The sequence below is a fragment of the Barbatula barbatula genome (genome assembly GCF_947034865.1).
Source record: "Barbatula barbatula genome assembly, chromosome: 24".
NCBI lineage: Eukaryota > Metazoa > Chordata > Actinopteri > Cypriniformes > Nemacheilidae > Barbatula > Barbatula barbatula.
The window spans coordinates 4433073-4452524 of record NC_136787.1 but is presented as its reverse complement, the minus strand read 5'-3'; the positions used below and the strand labels follow the sequence as shown (position 1 = coordinate 4452524).

Here is a 19452-nt window from a genome sequence, read left to right as displayed (position 1 = left end):
TGTGAAATTTCTGCCAGCTGGCAAATCTCTTCTGGACCCCCCTCCACCCGCCGTACAGAAATATTACATTAATTATATTAAAGCCTTCATAATCTGTGGAGAATCAGTTTTGACAAAAAAAGAACAAGTAGTCCTGGGATGTAGCGTAATCGTCTTACAAACGGAAAAATATACTGGATCATCCTATATGGGGATCGAAATATGGCAAAGCTCCAAATGCATATATATTCATCATTACAGTAATTCAAATAAAGTAATCCCATTGCCTTCATACATTTATGAGATATTTAATATTTTGAGATAATTTAGCAATCATTACATAGCGAATTTATGGTAACTTGAAAATTACGTGTTGCATAAAATAATAATTACAAAATACCAATTGCGTTAGAAGTATATATATATATATTTTCTCCTAGGGTGCTATAGTGTTACGGGTTGCCAGGGTGTTCCTAAGCGGTGTGCGAAGTTGTTTTGAATGCTGCAGTCACAATAGAATTTCCACGCAGAGCTCTGCGTCATTGGGCATCAAGCAGAAAAACTTTGATAAAAGAGTCATTGGGTTTTTTATTTACACTATCAAATTTGATGTAGTTGTGTTGGTTTTGTTGTTTTCCTTATTTTAAGGCTGTATTGTACAATATTGGATTGTGCGATTTACAACCATTGTTATTATTAGCATTAGCATTCCCTCCAACTGAAATGGTCACGCAGTGGCATATCGATCTTTTATTGGTCACACGTTGTCACATGATACAGATTTGCAGGTCATCAAACTTGAACAGGAGTTTGCGTTTTAATGCATTCTAGTGCGTATTAATAAAAGACAATGGAATGTTTAGTGTGGTCTCAGAAGTTGTCTGTAATGCAGTTATTTGTGTTTTCTATGGTGTTCTGGGTGGTTGCCAGAATTGTTGAAGTATTCAGAGTGAAAAAGCAAATTGAGTTCTGAAGTACTTTGGCATGGGTTTCTTCCTTAACGTGAGCAATGATAATAGTGATGTTTGCCTTACTAATGTGCCCTTGGTAATTTTATAAACCCAGTATGTGTAATTTATGCATCACGAAGAGAAATTGCAGAACACAAACAGCTGGTGATTTTTTTTTTATGTGTATATGATAAGTGAGGGTAAGTGAATGGTGTCTTAGCTTGAAGGCCATGTGGTTTTGATTACTTTCATTCTGGTGGGCTGCATTGCTCCTTGGAGACTGCGATATGCATTTAAAGCCATTTGCAGCCTTAGTGAGGACTGTATCACATGGCATGCATCACATGATGTTGTCGGCACCAATGGGAAGTAAAACTGTATATTCCCACGCACTGACAAAGGTTCAATTATACACGCATGGATTTCCCTGTAGGACTGGAGATGACTGTGAGAACGAGCAAAAAAATGTACACATGCAAGAATATCTCTTGTATTCGAATGCTTTCGGTGCGGTCTCCCTAAAGAACACACGTCTCTGTTTTTCACTTCAGCAACTTATGGCAAATTGGTACCAACAGAATCTGGCTGTCATTGTCCGCCAGTGTGTTGAAAGGGAAACACTAACCCTCCACCCTGAACCCTCTTGCATTGAGGGCAAGCACGCCCATTTCCCTCTGTGTATGCATGCGCACTCTTGTGCAAGTCGATGTCACTAGGCGTGTGTATTTATTATGACTGATAAGAGGAGGCCTCCGGTGGACAGTCTGTTCTTACTTGCTATCGCTGTCAGCCCAATCTGAATCTCAACTGCTGTAAAAGTGGCACAACTGTGGCTGTTATAACCACACCAGCTTTACCTGGATGTTGTACAGTTTTAGATGCCTTCCTTTACTAAGAAATGAACATTATAATCTGCTGTTTCATAATTTAGTAAATGAAGAATCAGACCGGTGGAATTTGTGAATAGCCATGCAGAAACCATTGGTTATTCTAAGAAAATGTTGGCTGGTCTTATGAATGGTCAAGAGTGTGACTTGGTTTTTGCCATTTGAAGAAATAATTGTTTGGATGTGAATGATGCCCTCAGTCCAAACACATTTATCCACACATTGCGTCTGGTGAAGGGTTAGCTTGTGTCTGTCTGGCCATGAAAAGGAGGAGGAGAGGTCACATTCTCCAAACTCTTTCCACAAGGATCTCCTCGATGCAGCCACATTCCACAATCTGTTTTGTAATCCAGCCCTTCCTCACCGAGCGTTCTTCATGATCTCTGAACCAGCACACGGTACTCACGGTACTGCAAGGAGGAACTCGTTCACACATTTTCCCACACGTCTTCCCTTCGACATTCCATAACAAAGTGAGATCGAGTTGAGGCGTTTTTTCCCTGTTGCGCTTTTGTGTGCAGAAATTCATGGCTGAAAGCGGATACTCTAGACGCCCGGTCACAATACTTCAGAACTCCACGTAATCAGGACACAGTTTGTGGAAACACAATGGTGTGCTTGGACCCTCTCCAAGACAAACGGAGTCTCGGGCCTGTGTTTTTACTTTCAGTCTGAATGAACTATTGATATTTTTCTATTGTGCCGCATTTGTCTGATAGTTTGTTGTGTGTTGTTGTGTCCAGCACATTGTCTAATGGCCCAACATCATTAAAACTTCATCTGTCTCTCTGTTCTGTGGCTGTTTTAGCTTTGCGTTAAAATATCTGAGCTGGTAAACGCACGTTGCAAATTTAAATCATCCAAGTGTGATCCTTGAACTACATGTATCAACATGGTGTTCTTTTCCTAAGACACTTTGCTTGGGATGATCCATGTAACTTGGCTTTGTGCCCTTCCACTTTTCAGGTACAGTCTACCTCACTGTCGTTTTGAAAAAAGCTCCAAATGGCCATCCGTGCCTGTTTCCGTGCACCGCATTTTCAACAACCGTCATGTATTTATCACTTTCGGTGGAGAAGCCCTTCCCCCACGTATATACCGCATGTAGTGTATTTCATATAAAACTACACTTTTATACATAATTATCCGAATATGTATTTTTTCAATTCCTTGTAAGTGTTCTGCTTTTCTTCATTTTTCCATCACCTTACTATCATGTGCCATGAACGCCTCTCTCTGAAGGGTCCGATAGAAAAACACCAGGCGCTGACATGAATAATTAGGAGAAATGTCTTGTCGTTGATCAAGAAATCACAGTCTCATGAATAATTATGAGACACCGGCGCTTCATCAATTTACTTTCGTATATCGCCACGTCACATCCTTTGACGTTGGCAAGATGAGGATTTTTAACACGTAAGGCAAAAATAGCCCGTGCAACTTTGGAAGGTGATATCGAGTGGACCTAGGACCCAGCCTACAATTTAGTCAGGGGGCCCAGAACAGCTAGCGGTGCCCCTGGACATTTCTATTGAATAAACGTAGCAAAAAATCCAAATGTAGATTGAAGGGCTCTTCGTGACGCATCACAACACAAGAGAACTCTTGTGTCCGGGGCTGTTGCTATTGCTGCCCATTTTTAAACAAAACCGAGGGCTTTTCTCCAATAAAGGTGCATGATATTCTCCAACTCCATTATACGTTTTATAATAAAATTTGCAGACCATGAATATAAATGGGTTTCATTAATGCTACCGCAGTCCTCGCTGGCGAGTAATTGGTGTGTTTTTTTGTCACACAATGCCTACTCTGTGAATGGTGAAACCCTAAAAAAAAACATGTTCCGCAGCGTGTGTAACCAAGCTGTTTTGATAGCACTATCAAGTATCCCAGTGTTTCTATGCTTAAATAATTAATGTTCATGAGATGATCATGTTCTCTCTCTCTCTCCTCCAGTGCCTGAGCTGTCACGAGGATGAGCAGTAAGCGCAGTTTGTTCGTGCGGCTGGTGCCTTGCCGCTGCCTGCGGGGCGAGGAGGAGGCCGTCACTTCTCTGGATTACTCGCACTGCAGCCTGGAGCAGGTCCCTAAAGAGATCTTCAGCTTTGAGAAGACCCTGGAGGAGCTCTACCTTGATGCCAACCAGATTGAGGAGCTGCCCAAAGTACGAGTTCAATCCAATTCGAACAGTTCATTTTTTTTTTACATTGTCCGTTAATCCAGTTCTCCTGGATGTATATCAGTTGGCTGTACATCCCACCAGCAAGACTTGTACATGTGTCGGTGAACACAATTAGGGAGTTTTAAAGGGACGGCTTCAAAATGAAAATTCTGTCATGTTCTCATTTTAAACGGTGTGATTTTCTTTCTTTTGCAAAACACAAAAGATGAGATTTTGAAAAATGTCGGTAACCCATTACCGTCGGTCCCCGTGAACAATTTCTTTAAAGCAATAGTTCACCCAAAAATGAAAATTGTCATCATTTACTCACCCTCTTGTCATGTCAATCCTGTTTGAGTTTAACTCTTCCGCAGGAATCAAAAGATATTTGTAAAATGTTGCTGATTGAACAGCGATGGCTGCAATTCACTATCATTGGTTTTGTTTCCATACAATAGAAGTCAGCGACTGCTACTGCTGTTTGGTTATCAACATTCTTCAAAATATCTTCTTTTGTGTTCTGTAGAAGAAAGATTTTATTTTCGATTGAACTATCCCTTTGTTCTGATGAACTTAGAGAAAGATATTTGGAAGAATGCTTGTAACCAAACAGTTCTTGGACCCCATTGACTTCCATCGTAGGAAAACTTAGTTTTTTCTGTTGAACAAGAAAAAGGATTTTCATATTTGGTCAAACCATCCCTTTAAGTCTATTCATTAAACAGACACGAATCAAACCTACAAAATCTCAAACTATTTTTGTAACAGAAGTTATTTAGTTTCAAAATCAAACGTGCCCTCATGGTCCAGATGTATTATTTTCTATTGATTCTATTTTCTCGAAGGAATTTATTGAATGTGAAAGGATGTCGTTCTGTTAAGACGTTGCATTGGATCAATTCAAATGAATATTCCAAATTTTTGATCTCACAGTGCTTTTCTCTCTCTTCATTTTCTGTTTATCACAGCAACTTTTCAACTGCCAGTTGCTTCAGAGATTGAGTCTCCCAGACAACGATCTGACGGTCCTGCCTCCGGGCGTGGCAAACCTCATCAATCTCAAGGAGCTGGACATCAGCAAGAACAGTAAGCAAAACGGCCCATTCATCTCCTCTTTCTTTTTCCTCTTTGGGGTCCAGTTGCACTATCAGTCCACCTATAACACAAGCAGAGTCATCCTGATATGTGCATGTACCCTTATCCACTGTAATTCAATTCAGCTCGATGGTTCCTATTTCACACAGCAGCACAAAAATCTGCACAACTTGTTTATAAACCAGGTCGAATGTTTTGAGCATTGGTTTAGAATTGCTTTCGCAGTTTGGCGACTTGCATCAAATACATAAGGCTGCCTACATAGCATTTATTCAGCACAAGCACATTTCTTCACTAAATTAACGCTTTATGTTGAGATGCGTCTTTATTTGAATTCATGACAAATTACCATTTTTGATGCACTGCAAAGCTGCCACCCAAAGCAGGATTTCATACCAATTGATGTCCATTTGAAAATAAATAAGGAAACTGAAAAAGCATCCTTCCATTTAACTGTTGCTGAGATGTTGCGTCATGCTCTCAGCGGATTGGTCGATTGTCAGTGTGTATTTCGAGATGAGGAGCATCTGCATCACTTCCAGTGCAGACGACTGAGTTGTCATGGCGAGACACTGGTAGCTTCCTGTGTACAAATTGTGAGCATCAGTCAAGCCTATTGTGTACTACTTATGTTGTGCACTATTTGGCGTGAGAGTTACCACAACAGAGTTGCTGCTTATGTAGAACATTTACAATCTGTCACACGAGGTCACATAAGAATTAGGATGCTAGCTTGAAAGGCTTCATTCACATTTGGCAATAGTATTACAGCTGTACGTAATCGCTGATATGCAAGTGTTACGATGTTCAGATGGGAATCACTGCATCCCTTTGAGTCTAGGATTTCAAGATGCACCGCACTACAGCATCCTATGAACCCCGATCACGTGACTAGTTCATTTGTATTGTACTCAGCATTTTTACGATTGTGTACGTCACCCTGTAACCACCGCTGGCACCCACGCAAAAATGTGTTTGCAGGTTTATAATCGTCACTCCCTTCCTGTCAAACTGCTTGTTTTTGTTTTTGCTCTGTGTCTATAGTGTTTCATAAGTGGAATTACAAAACTTTCAAATATAATAACTGGAGCGTGATAGTCACACTGCGCTGGGGTTAGAACCGACTCGCCTGTGGTTACTGTGCGTGCAGTTAAGAGTTCACATCCGGCATCCGGCAAATCTTAACATAACTATAGCTTCTGTGATTAGTAGGACAGGAAGTATGCAGGCTAGCGCCAAAGTTTGTTAAGTGTTTTTTTTTAAAGACATAGTTTAGACCTAGTACAGTCTAATATAGCAACATATTTTTGGTTATTAAAATGAATATAGAGTTAGGTACAAGCCTTCATTTGAAATGACACGTATTTCTGATCTCATGCATTTCTTGGAATGGTTTTACATTAGGGCTGGGCGATATATCTATCGTGCAATTCTTATCCTCAGTTTCCTCAATGAATTGCGGTTAAATGCAAACATATAATTCGATTGAAAATGCAGTTTCTTTGATTTCAGATGAGATCGGAGTAGAAACAAACTAGGGCTGTTAAACGATTAATCGTGATTAATCGTATCCATAAATTTTTTTTGTGTTTCCGTAATATTGTGTAATGTGCATATGGATTTTGTATTTATTATCGCATACATGTACATGCTTATATTTAAGAGAAATGCAAAATATAAAAATACATTTAATATAAAAATGATATATAAATATATACATGCAAATAATTCCTAAATATATACATGTTTATGTATGTTAAAGAATAAAAACAAACTTTTAATCTGGATGCGATTCATCGCAACAAACATGAAATCAGTAGCTAATACGATGATTTTTGTTTGACATTTCAGGCATCCAAGAGTTTCCTGAAAATATCAAGAACTGTAAAGTCCTGGCAATAGTAGAAGCAAGCGTTAACCCTATATCCAAGTAAGTACACGAGATATTAGAGATGAACTTTGTGTGTCTGCATGTCTGGTGATGTCATGGAACCACTGTCGCGTCTCTACAGGCTCCCTGAAGGTTTCACGCAGCTTCTCAGTCTGACGCAGCTCTACCTGAACGATGCCTTCCTCGAGTTCCTACCGGCCAGCTTCGGCAGGTCAGACATGCACACGGACTCATTAACACACCTGTTGAACTCTGCTCGGTCTAAGAGAGAACAAGATAAACCAAGCTTTTGTTTCAGTTCAGACAGCGTCTCGATACACGATCGGATGAAGTATGTATTACATTAAAATGTAATGTACAACAAACATGACTTCTCTCCCAAACATAAGAAGGTTTGACTTTTTTACACGCACTCGCCAAGGGTCTAACTTACAGATGTCATGCGTACGCGGTATATACGCTACATACAGCCTTTAGTAGATCGCCCATGCTAGGTGTGTTCGTTTCATACCAGCAGTTCATTTGAGGACACACAGGATCCTTTATTACTTTGCTGCATACAGTGTGCACTCTCACTTTATGAAGTTTCAATTCATTTTTCTCTCTCTGTTTCTCAGACTAACCAAGCTGCAGATCCTGGAGCTGCGGGAGAACCAGCTAAAGATGTTGCCAAAGTAGGTGCCGCATCGGGATTGAATTTGTAAAATATTTAAACGTTGATCCGCGCTGCTGCAGCCCTTTTGATAACCGCATTATAATACAGACGAGCGTCTCCCTCTTTCTCCGTGGCATCTTATCTTAACCTTACGTAAGAGACACTCCAGTAGCATGCTGCGACAGGTTTTATAAGCGTTTCTGGCTCTGGAGATGATATTGCATCAAGCGAGGGCTCATTTGTTTGCTTTTTTGTACGAAAACCACAGAAAGGGAAAGAAATGGGTCGGGCAGTCGGTCTTGCATCATTTGTCTGTAGAACCACACGAGCCTCGCGTGTTTGATGTCAGGATGCCACAAACTCAGTTTGCTTCAAGGTAATAATTGAATGAATTTTTGGTTGGTTGGATTGAACACAACGTAAGAGACTTCCAACCAACCAGAACCCTCCAGCAACTGTCCAGGAACACATGCTTAGACTTTGTACTGCATCAGGAAGTATACCAGAATAACATAAACCGATATAATCAGAGCAAGAGAGAGAAAGCTGCCCTCACACGCATGGCTTACTCATTTACTATCATTAAACTTTATTGTTGAACTTTATAGCTCTTAAGATTCAGCCGTGTGCTGTGACTCTTGCTCGGACGATTATTGTGAGACTTGTTTTCACTGTGTGTGTGTCTGTCATACAGATGAGCTGTGGATTGCTCGGCACTCTTGGAGTCACCGAGTTGGCATTCTTTAACTCTCGATGAATGAAGCCCTCACACCGTCACACAGCTAGAACGCATCTAGTCTTTGTCTCTCGCTGCCTTACGATACAATACTTTCATTGATAAAATACAATCAAGTCTGAGTTTATCGTATCGGCGGTACATAATTCCCTTTATTTAGGTATGCAGTTCTTCTGTTTTCTCTGTGTTTACGATATGACTGTAGGCTAGAGTTGATCTGTGCCCACGTATGAGCAAACCAGTTGTTTTACACTCCACCCTAAACCAAACCTACCCTCCTTGTTCATGTTAGTCCAGGGTTGGACACAGAGATTAGCACTTGTGTTTATGTGCTTATAGACAGATTTGGAGCGGGAGTGTAGAAGTACATGACATGGTTTAATTCACAGGACTAAAGAATATCCAATATGACGTTCTTTTATTACGAAACATTAGATGTGTAGATAGGACCAGGAAAAACTGGAGCTTCCACTGGTTTGAAGTTAAAGTTGCTATCAGGGTTGCCAGGTCTGCGTAACAAAATCAGCACAATGGCGTATCAAAACTAGCCCAGTGACCCCGACATCCCAAAAACTCAAATATGTCACGCCTGGCCCCAAGTTAACTTCCGGTCTGTGTTTGATTATAATATAACAGTTTATTTACAGTATATTAATATTTTATTGTATATTAATTGTATTAAATTAAAGTAAAACTACTAGACAGTTATTGATTCTTTCCCGAGGTCTATCGGAAGTTAAGTTTAGGCCAGATAACAGCTATGTTATTGCCACTATAACCATCTGTGCCTACCGCCCAATTCCTCAGGAAAACTGCAAACCTGGCAACCAGGCTTCAATTTGTAACTTTTGTCTGTCAATCACCGTATCTGTTTAAAACTCAAATGATGTCTCACCAACAATTCCTGTGAAATCACACCTGACAGCTCAGCTTATAATTCATTATTATCTCTGTCAGGGTTAGGCAAAAGATTTTTCCTATTACGCACCGCAGCTTTCAATTATTTGTTCCAGTCATACATTTTTCTAAGCGTGTGACTGGATAAGTCAGTTTTCCTGAATAACAATAAGACAATAAACACACAGTGTTATAGACACACGTGATCTGACATGTGGAGCCGTTATGCTGTGACGGCCAAACCGGTTTGAATCTGATTTAACATCATTTCCCGATCCCCACTCGCTTATTATTTTGTGTTTTAGCTCCCTCAATAGTAATATATAATACAATGTTTAAGAAATGCCCAAAAAACTTTTTACGCGTTCGATTACATCCCAGTTGTAAACATTAAATATTTTTTTTTTCTTTTTTTCTAACAGCTTTATACAATTGTTTCTATTATGAATCAATCTGTGACCGCTGCGCCACCGTAAACTCTGTTGCTTCAGCTTGTTATGTGTATTTGACCTTGGATATTATATTTGTGTGTCAATTAATAAAGTGTTTTATTGGCAATGGCATTTTAAGCATTTTAAAGCAGCCAATGAGAAGATTAGCAGTTTTTGCCCATTCAATAAATGTCTTTGTCTGCCATTCGTGTGCCTCGTGATAATAATCGCATGTGCACTTTAAAAAGAAAAGTTGCGGATGCTGCCCAGCATGATGCCCGTCACACTGATAGTTTGTCTAAACCGACGACCACCCAGATGTATGTTTGTGTGCAAAGCTTAAATCCAGGGTTATAAGTGTTAGTAACGTGTGCAATGTGTGTTTGCAGGAGCATGCATAAGCTCACGCAGCTGGAGCGTCTGGATCTGGGGAGCAATGAGTTCACTGAAGTGGTGAGTCGCACCTGCCTCTTTCAGGTGTTGTACGCAGTACCACAGTCTTTTTCTCAGCTGCGCTTGCATCACAGCTCTCAATGCGGCCAGGTGTCAGATTGATGGACAGTGAATGCAGACGCTCTCATTGAGCATCCATCTAATATACTGCCTCCTTTAATAGTATTCATTAAAGCCATAGCGGATTTCCTCTCACTGAGAATGTGTGTGTGTGTCTCGCTCTCTGTAGCCTGAGGTTTTGGAGCAGCTCAACGGAATCAGAGAGCTGTGGATGGACGGAAACAAACTGACATTTTTACCCGGGGTGAGTGTTTGGTTAGATTTTGTGAATGAACTCTACATGGTGTGCTTTTTAAATGATTAAATACTGTGTCGTCGAAGTTGACACTTTATACATAACCTAGGGACAAACGTAAAGGTTGACTAATAACAATGATTTATGTCAAAAAAAGAAAAATCATGAAACCGGGAGATGCAAGATTTAAGATGGACAGCAGCGTTTTGGTTCTTATGAAGTCGCCAACTGCACCAGGATGTTTAAAATGCTTTTTTTTTGTGCATATTTATGAAGTCAAATTTTGACGGTCATGAAGCTCAGGCAACACGAACGTAGATTTCAATGTAAGAGGTTCATGAGACACTTTTTGGGAAAATTTTTATGTTCGCAGGTCATCGTGAAATGTGACGTGTGTACATTTTAATAAGTTGTTTCCAAAATGAATGAAAGACCCTCGAACGTGTCGTGCAACGCAGGCATGCTTAGCTTTATAATAGCTTGGACCACGCAAATGAATCAAATAAACGAAGACGACACTAGTATACACAAGCAGCAAACTGTTCCAGATAAACAATGACGCTCAAAACTGCTCCGTCACACAGCTAATATTACTACAACAACAACAGATCTTGGTTCCGACAAACAACAAAACCAATGTGACTCGCATACTGATCCGAATCACAGCAACCTCCTCAAGGGTCATTTTGAGACGATCTTGCTCTACGACGTCTCTCTGCGGGAAAGCCTTCACCGTAGTATTGCAGTTGTTGGTGTATCTCCGTTAAAAGACTTCGCCATAGTACCGCGGGTCCTTACGTGTCTCATGAGCGGACACGCCCCTTACTGCTGATTGGCTAAAAGTTTGTATTGGTACCTCCACCCAACTTGAAAAAACACTAACCCTGCCTTTAATAATTAGTCAGAATGTGAAATGGAACAAACTTCTGTTTTCATTTGTCCTTAGCATTGCTTTCATGCAACAATTTGCATGATATTTGTTTTGCTTGAGATTCACAATGGAGGCCTTCTGCAGAAATCAAATATTGTATTGAAGAGAACCAGACAGGCCTTTCATTCTAAACATGACCTATGGTGTAAATCCGAACTCTTAGACATTCCTACGAGAACGCTGAGCTTCTTTCCAGACCGCTGTTTCTTTGAAATAGGTCGAAATCAAAGCATTAGCTCGCCGCTGTGTGCACTGACAGTAATTGTGGATTTGGATTATAGAGCGCCCAATAGATTCGGGACACCCTCTTGAACAAGGCTGCGAAATCGGCTAAAACTCCAAATGGCCTGAATATCAGGGTGACACCATGACCTCCTTCATGTGACCGGAGAGACCGGCTTACAGCCTGCACAGTGTGTCCTTGTGCAAGGCCGTGCGGCCATATGGTTCTCTCTTCACAGAATTCAATTTCTCTCCGGTTTTGAACGCTTACGATTAAGCTTCTTATGCCGTACCCAGGAGAGCGGCTAGCGCCGGTGGTGATGAATCAACAGTATTGAGCGAGGTTTAGACAGATAACTTCTAATTGGTCCCCCCCGATGCATCCAAAGTAAAGTCCTGTATGGGTGGTGATCACTTTACTGTTAAAATGAGTTTAAAATGTTATCTATTTGATGCCAATTTTCATCAATGATAAGTTGTAACATTTCCAGTAACTTACAAATGCCGTGGGCGAACAAATACTACTGGTTTGGAGAAATTAGAGCCCTTCTGCTGTTACTCTATCCGGATAGACAAGTTCTGTGGTAACGTGACATTGTTGTTTGCTTTCTTTTACATTTAGTCACTTAGCAGACGCTTTGATCCAAAGCGACTAACAGAGAGTTCAGGGAGCAATATAGCGATGCTGGCCTAGTTAGATTTCTAAGTGCTCCTAGATTTGGTTCTTGGAAAGACTTGGAAGGGCTGTTGAGGAATGCCCTGTGGTGGAGGTCGCAGCTACGGTCTGCCCTGAAGTCTTGGTGATGTATTTAACCAGTTCACGTCTTGCCTTTGGCTTTCAGTCATTTATCTTGACCTCATACCCCATCTCCTCAAATGCTGTTAGTCATTATTTTCTTTCACTGAAAGCGCCACATCCTTCAAAGCCTGTTGAGAATGTGAAATTGCACTTGTGGTGTAAACAGACTTCATGAGGTTTGGTAAAATGTATCTACATCAGGGTTATTCAATTTAAGTTCCAAGAGGTCCGGCTCTGTGGTTTTAGGTTTATGCCCTCTTAATAGAAGTCCGATAATAAATACTACTGACAACATGCAAACAGCAAATGTAATAAAACAAATAAAATCATAGACAGAAAACACAGTTACTAACTAAATGAGCCTTTCCATTGTCACCTATTCACTTTCATACCAGAACTACTTCTTTCTTTAAATAATTTCCCTATTAAAACGTTGTTCATTACAAAATGCGAATCTGCTTGTGAAACCCCAGCAAAAGTCCTTCATTAAATCATCCTACAGAATATTCTGTGAAAATATAACAATATCTTCAATATTGACTGAATAATACCAAAATCGTAGTGAAATTAATGCTTGAAATGAATCTTTGATGCTTGTTATAATAATAATTTCGATTATGAGATGTTAGCCTGGGTCACAAATGTTTACATCCTGACTAATAATGCTTATGCTAAATGAAGATAAAAACGTTACGGTTGAGAAAATATCATAAATCTGGTTGAAAGGTTGGAGACCTATAGCACAGTAAACAGACTAAGGGATACCAATGCTTGAAGATTCGCTGCCTTTTGTTTGCTGTTGTGTGTCCATTTATTTGCTCTGCGTGTCTGCACGAAGCTGTGCGCACAGAGCGAAAATGGTTCAAATTAAGCTGAATGAAGATATTTGAGGATATAGCAGCAAAAGATGAATTACATAATTTATCCCGAGAGCGGCCGTGATGTGATTCTCCGTTGTGAAGACACGCGGCTCAATTTAGACGACCAAAATAGTCCAAAGCTTTAAATGGTTTATTAGGCTATGTCTGGCGGTCCGGATGGAACATGGCAAAGGACCGAATCCGTACCGCGGTCCGCCTTTTGAGGATGACTGATCTACATGATTAGAGTAAGTCGTGTTGTTTTGTGCGCAGATGATTGGGGCACTGAAGCAGCTCTGCTACCTGGACGTCTCCAAGAACAACATTGAAATGGTGGATGAGAAGATATCTGGATGTGAAAACCTGCAGGATCTTCTAGTGTCCAACAACGCTCTGGGGCAGCTGCCGGGTTCTATAGGTAACAAACACACAAAGCCATAACAATAATATGGCAAACCCCATTAACAATCAAGACAAACGTCACTTTTGCTATTATACACAATGGGAAAGGTATTTGAACACAGCCCGCCTCTAAACAGTATTCAACTTTGTTTAATCCTTTAATGCCATTTTTGCTCCGGACATGAATGAGACACTATGTGGTTATCATCACAGAATTCTTTCAAATATCATTGTGTGGTGTGGAATTGGGTTTCGTTCTCAATGGGAAACCATGAGTTCACTGAAATGAGTCAACATACCTTTGACTCTATACGTATGTGAAGTAATGTCAACATTTGTTCACCCTCATATGGGCGAAAACCTGTATATGAGTCTTTCTTCTGTGGAACACAAAAGATCTGTCACAGTGGTTTTATGTCCACACAAGGGAAGTCAACCGGTATTGTTTGTTAAGTTTTTCAAAATATCCTCCGTGTTCTGCAGAAGACAAAAAGTCATACAGGTTTGGAAGACATGAGCGTGAGTAAATGATGACAGGAATTAGATTTTAGGTAAACTACCCCCTTTAAAACGTATGTTTTTGGGTTCATTACAGATTAAACTCTGTTATTTATTTAAACGCTTTTGAAGCCAGAATCTCATTTAAACTATGAAATAAACTTAAAAGGCCTGCTCCTCCATTTTGGATTTCAAGGCTGTGCTAGTTTCAATTTTAATCTGTTTTGTAACAAATGAACAGGTTAGATGTGTCAATGCACTGGAGGATTATGGGTAATGCAGTTATATGGTCTCATTACCAAATGAATTGCCCAGTCGCACAGTCACTAATGAGAAGGCCGAGCCACACGGCCCTTCAACACGAGGCTCGCTGTGAAATGACACCCCCAGCTCAACGCTTAATGAAATCCATTTTAGAGCTCAGTGAGTGGTTTTTTTTCTAGCCTCGGAGGTGCTCGGCATCAGCAAAAAACTCATTTGTGCCTCTCATGGTTTTTCAATGAATATGTGAATGTTCAGCATGCGAGTCAATTTTCTTCAAGAAATCCTTTACTTCCTTTTCCTGAAGATCGGCATGGTCTTATTGTCTTGAATTAAGAATTTTCATTTACTGAATGCATCAGTGTAAATTGTCATGCATTACAAAGTCATTCTCTTTCTCTCTGTATCCACAGGTTCACTGAAAAGACTGTCTTCTCTAAAGGTGGATGATAACCAGCTCATGTACCTCCCTGACACGATTGGAGGGTGAGTGAACACAGTTTTTTCCAGCCGCATGATGAACTGAATTTAAACCACACCGGTTATATTTAACACATGAATGTGCGTACTTACATTTTCTGTCCTGGTTTTAGGGGCTAAGTTTGGCAATGGCTAAGTTTACCAGGTTCTGCTAATGTAATTGAATTAAATTGAATGTGGTAAAAGTAAAGCAAAACCCCTCTACCTCAGACTGGAATTGTTGTTTAAACGACTTAAAAAACCTTCCTGTAAGCTCAGTGGTTAGAGCATGGCTCTACCAGCGCCAAGGTCATGGGGTTCGATCCCAGGGATTGCATCTGCCAAATGCATAAAATGTCAAATAAGGTTTTGCAAATGAAGGCTAGCTTTTTGCAAAGAGGGCAATAAAGGAGGATTGTGAAGATTGTCAGAACATTTCATAGCCAATATATAAGTTGAAAGTTAACAAAAGAATAACAACTTTATAAAATAACAAATACGACTTGTCTTTGCTTTTATTTTGGATTTATTGGCCTTGCAGTTCACGAGTAGGGTACTTTTAACTGTGGATGACCATGGTGGTCACCCACCACCGAACACCATTATTGACACAGGAAAACCTCTGCCTGTTAAAGCCACTATATGTAAATTTGGACCGCTAGATGGCACACTTTTAAAACAACAACAAAACGCGAAGCTAAATTACGTTATGTAGGAGAGTGGAATTATGGGACATGTCATTTTCACCATCCAGAGGCATATGGAGATCGCCCATCATGCTCACGGACGAGGAAATTAAGGAATTTCATTTTATGTCATCGTTAGAAATTCGCTTGCAAGAAACGTGGAATGTAATGCTATGTATGTTGTGTACGGTGGTTATACAGATGCTGATTTGCGTGTTGCCGTAGTTTCTCCAACCGGAAACTGAGGGTATTTTGGAGCAGCGGATATTAAGTCACTGATATGCGACAAATACAAGGGAGACATGGGACAGGCCATTATTTTAAAAAGTTAAGAATTTACTGGGTTTGCTTATTCTTTGGAACATTGGTGATAATGTAAGTACACAATTGCATGAGATATATCACACCGTGCAAGTGATTTTTGGATCCTACACAACAAAATTCTACCACATTGTGGCTTTAACCAATTAGATTTGCCCCTCCCTACGAGCGCGCAGTGCATATATAATCAAACGCAAGTGTAAATATGAAGCGGTCTATAGCCGACTATATTTTAAAAGACAGAGTGAGTGCGTTTACATGCACAAAATAAACACGTATCTATAAGAAACAGCTTAAAAGGAAAGCTGTTTTCACGTGTTAAAACAGCTACACAGAAAACCGCGTTTACATGGAAGTATGAGACTTGCCGGCTTCCGTTTGGGACTTTTACTACTGCACTGTCAGACATGCGCACATAAACAAAACTGAGAGAAAACAGGTGAAGGCGTTAATATGCAGCCCGAAATCAGAGCAATGACCTGCCGAGCGGGTTTTACTTACGCCATTTATTCCACGATAAAAGGAAACCGTTTCATGCGTTTACATGACTGGCACGGTATCAGTTTATTAAGCATAATCGGAGTAAGACAAATTAACAGAACGATTCATCAACTGAGGTCATTATGCAAGGTCATTATGATCACTGTGAAATGGGTGCGACCAGCTGAGAAAGCGAGTTCCACCAGTGCAACCAGTAGGAAATAGCAGTCTAGAGCCCATAATGCAGTAAATACAAGAATCAAGATGACCAAATATGTAAACAATGAATGTTGCTCATAGTGATGCAGTAAATCTTTAAACTCAGTATTTTAAGTAGCACAAACAGTCCCGTAGTCTGCCATTGTTGTTCTGGTTGTCAAGATCACACATTCACATATTCATGGTTTACACAAATATGATAGTGGCGTAATTTTCAAGCATTTTAAAACGCTTGCCTTACGTGCCCCCAAAATGCAGCTGAACGGTGGAAATGGATTAAACCAATTTCATTTTACTAGACGAAGTGAGCAGAACCATGAGCCTCTGTCTGACAGAAACAGAAAACCAGTCGGCTTTGAAACAGGCCTGTGAGGAAGAAAAGCACTCGTCCATATGGGCTCACAGAGAGGGAAACAGACTGTGTTATATCCATCAAAAAAAAACAGTTGCCCCTCGTTCTCGCCTCCTCTTTTTCTGAGCTTGTTTCCAAACATGCCAGTTATCCCTTATGTTAGATGAGATTTCCTACTCCGGGGTTAAGAAAATGCACCAGCAGGGATTACGAAGATGTGATTGCAAGGATTGGGTTTTAATCCCAGTCAGGGTTGTAAAGCACACTGATGAAACGCTGTTAAGCTTTCATTTCGGTCTGGGTTGTTTTGATACAAAACCTAGCGAACTGCCATCATCATTAAGCGAATCATTTAGAAAGCTCCACATGGGCAGGAAGTCACAAGAGACTCGTTTCTAGTCAATGTGCATTATGGGATTGCCGAGCAGCAGGTGCTACTCACATCCAGTAACAGCACATGCCACTTTAACACTTTAAGCCTTATTCTCATGTCTGATCACTTCCATTTCATTACTGTATTAATGTAGATGTGCGTGTCACTTTCTTTCGGCTTCTGACTTAGTCTAATAGTCAATTTGATTGAGTCTATAATCTTAAATTCTCTCATGATGCGACTTCAAAGAATCCAACTGTCATGGTCCACAAAGCTGTGTGTGTGAATCAAACTGTATATATTTTAATTATTTGTAGGTTGACGTAAAGCTTTTTTGAGTTCATCTTGTAAGGTAATGCTGAAACCACTAGCATGCTTTGAAGTTATTTATATTGGTTTCCTGTAATGTCAGGCTGGTAGTATGTTACCAAACACATCCTGTCGCTGTTCAACCACATTACACTTATAAAATGCATCTGATTCCAAATCTGATCCATGTCTGATGTAGTCTTTCTAGGATCATGAATGATGAAGAGTCATGATAATGATCTATAGCCTGCTCGTATCTGGTCATCTTGTCTGAAATAAATCTTGAAAGTCTACGTGTAGGCAAAATGAAGTCATTCCGCTTATTTGTTTATAGAGTCGCACATCGTTTTGAGTCGGTTTAGCGGTTTCGTGTGTATGCAGATATTCCTTTAGACAACGCTGTGAAAAGATATAAAAATATGATAGGGAAAGCTCTGTGGTGTGGATATAGCCGTAGAAAACTCATCTTGTGAGCTTGATAATCACAGTCAGCAACGTTCTACATGGATATAAGCAGACGGGACAAGAATATTGGACGTGCGTCCAAATATCAGATGTCTGCATGGGGATTAGTTTCGGAAAATCTGTCCTGAATATGTTCACCAAGAATAATAGAAACCAGATGGAAAACATGAATGTTTTTTTTGCGTTCCACCATAATTTATTCAGCACACCTGCATATTAGGCGTACTCATGAAGACATTTGACAAATGTTAAAAAGTATCGAGGGTATTAGTGATAAATAATTGTGCCCCTCAGATTTATGAACAGTCGGTCATGCAAGCTCCAAATGACAAGTTCGGCATCTATTAATCAGTTGCAAGATTCTATAGGAAGACACTTTATCAGTTATGAGCTGCACCCTCGTCCTCTTTTGGAGTCCGGCGACAGAAGTCCGGCGACAGAAGCAACAGCGCTGGCTAATGATATCGGGAGCTCGGCTCACGGAACTAGTAGTCACAAACTGCTGTGAGAACAGACTGCTCCATATGCTTACAAATGGTTGTCGCATTGCGTTGGTGTAGTCTGCGCAGTCGAACACACACACCTCTTGCCAGTTGGCATACAGGTAACATCGTTTAAAGTGAAGAACTTATGTTACAGTTCAATTTCATGGTGCAAAGACTGACAATACTCATAAAGAAAATATACTTTACCCCCAAGTTAGCTATCAATAATATAGTAAATAATTTAATATCAATTTGGAAATGCACGGAGTGGTATATTCCTTAAAATAATATATACAATATATGAAATAATACGCAAAGAATTGACACTTTTGGTGTATTAAGAGATGGATGCGCTTAAATTATTATATTATGTATGATGTTGCATTATATATTTTAGTTTTTTAGTGGATGGAATTTTGTAATCGATAACAAATCTGTATTAAGGGAAGTTTAACGTAGGGTAACCACTTCATTTTTATTTGCTTTTACGTTTGTTCTCTGTTCATATGTATGCAAACAATGACTCTTTCACTGCAATAGCACCAAATTGTATAGAAGATGCAATGCAAGAGACTGAATCATTTACCTTATAAATGTTTTTATTTTTACTGGGAAGAAGTTTAATATTTCAATCAGGTGGTGTTGTAAATTTATCTCGCAATGATTTTTTGCTCAGTTTTGAATACGCTTAAGAGATATTCTCTGTAATATTGCCTTAAATGTATGTATTTGTACGTACAGGAAATGTCTCTGTGTTTTGCACACTGTGGTGGGTGCATGTTGTGATGGTGACATCCCGAACAGAGGGAAATTACTTTTTTTAGTTTGATCGACACATTACACGCATTCATTAAAAACGCTGTTAAACTGGATTTAATATTGCCAGTAATGTTAAACCTG

At 40.0% G+C, this 19452-nt stretch overlaps 1 protein-coding gene across 4 annotated transcripts in view; it reads left to right on the top strand.

The window, feature by feature from the left end:
* Positions 1 to 19452, top strand: part of erbin (erbb2 interacting protein) — a 61689-nt gene that overhangs the window by 25419 nt on the left and 16818 nt on the right. For all 4 annotated transcript variants that reach the window (XM_079448425.1, XM_079448424.1, XM_079448423.1 and 1 more), the window contains exons 2-10: positions 3773 to 3980; positions 4946 to 5063; positions 6924 to 7002; positions 7085 to 7174; positions 7581 to 7637; positions 10072 to 10135; positions 10365 to 10439; positions 13516 to 13660; positions 14817 to 14889. In XM_079448425.1, coding sequence (XP_079304551.1) covers positions 3792 to 3980; positions 4946 to 5063; positions 6924 to 7002; positions 7085 to 7174; positions 7581 to 7637; positions 10072 to 10135; positions 10365 to 10439; positions 13516 to 13660; positions 14817 to 14889 — 890 coding nt within the window. In that variant the 5' untranslated portion in view covers positions 3773 to 3791. The remainder of the gene's footprint in view (positions 1 to 3772; positions 3981 to 4945; positions 5064 to 6923; positions 7003 to 7084; positions 7175 to 7580; positions 7638 to 10071; positions 10136 to 10364; positions 10440 to 13515; positions 13661 to 14816; positions 14890 to 19452) is intronic.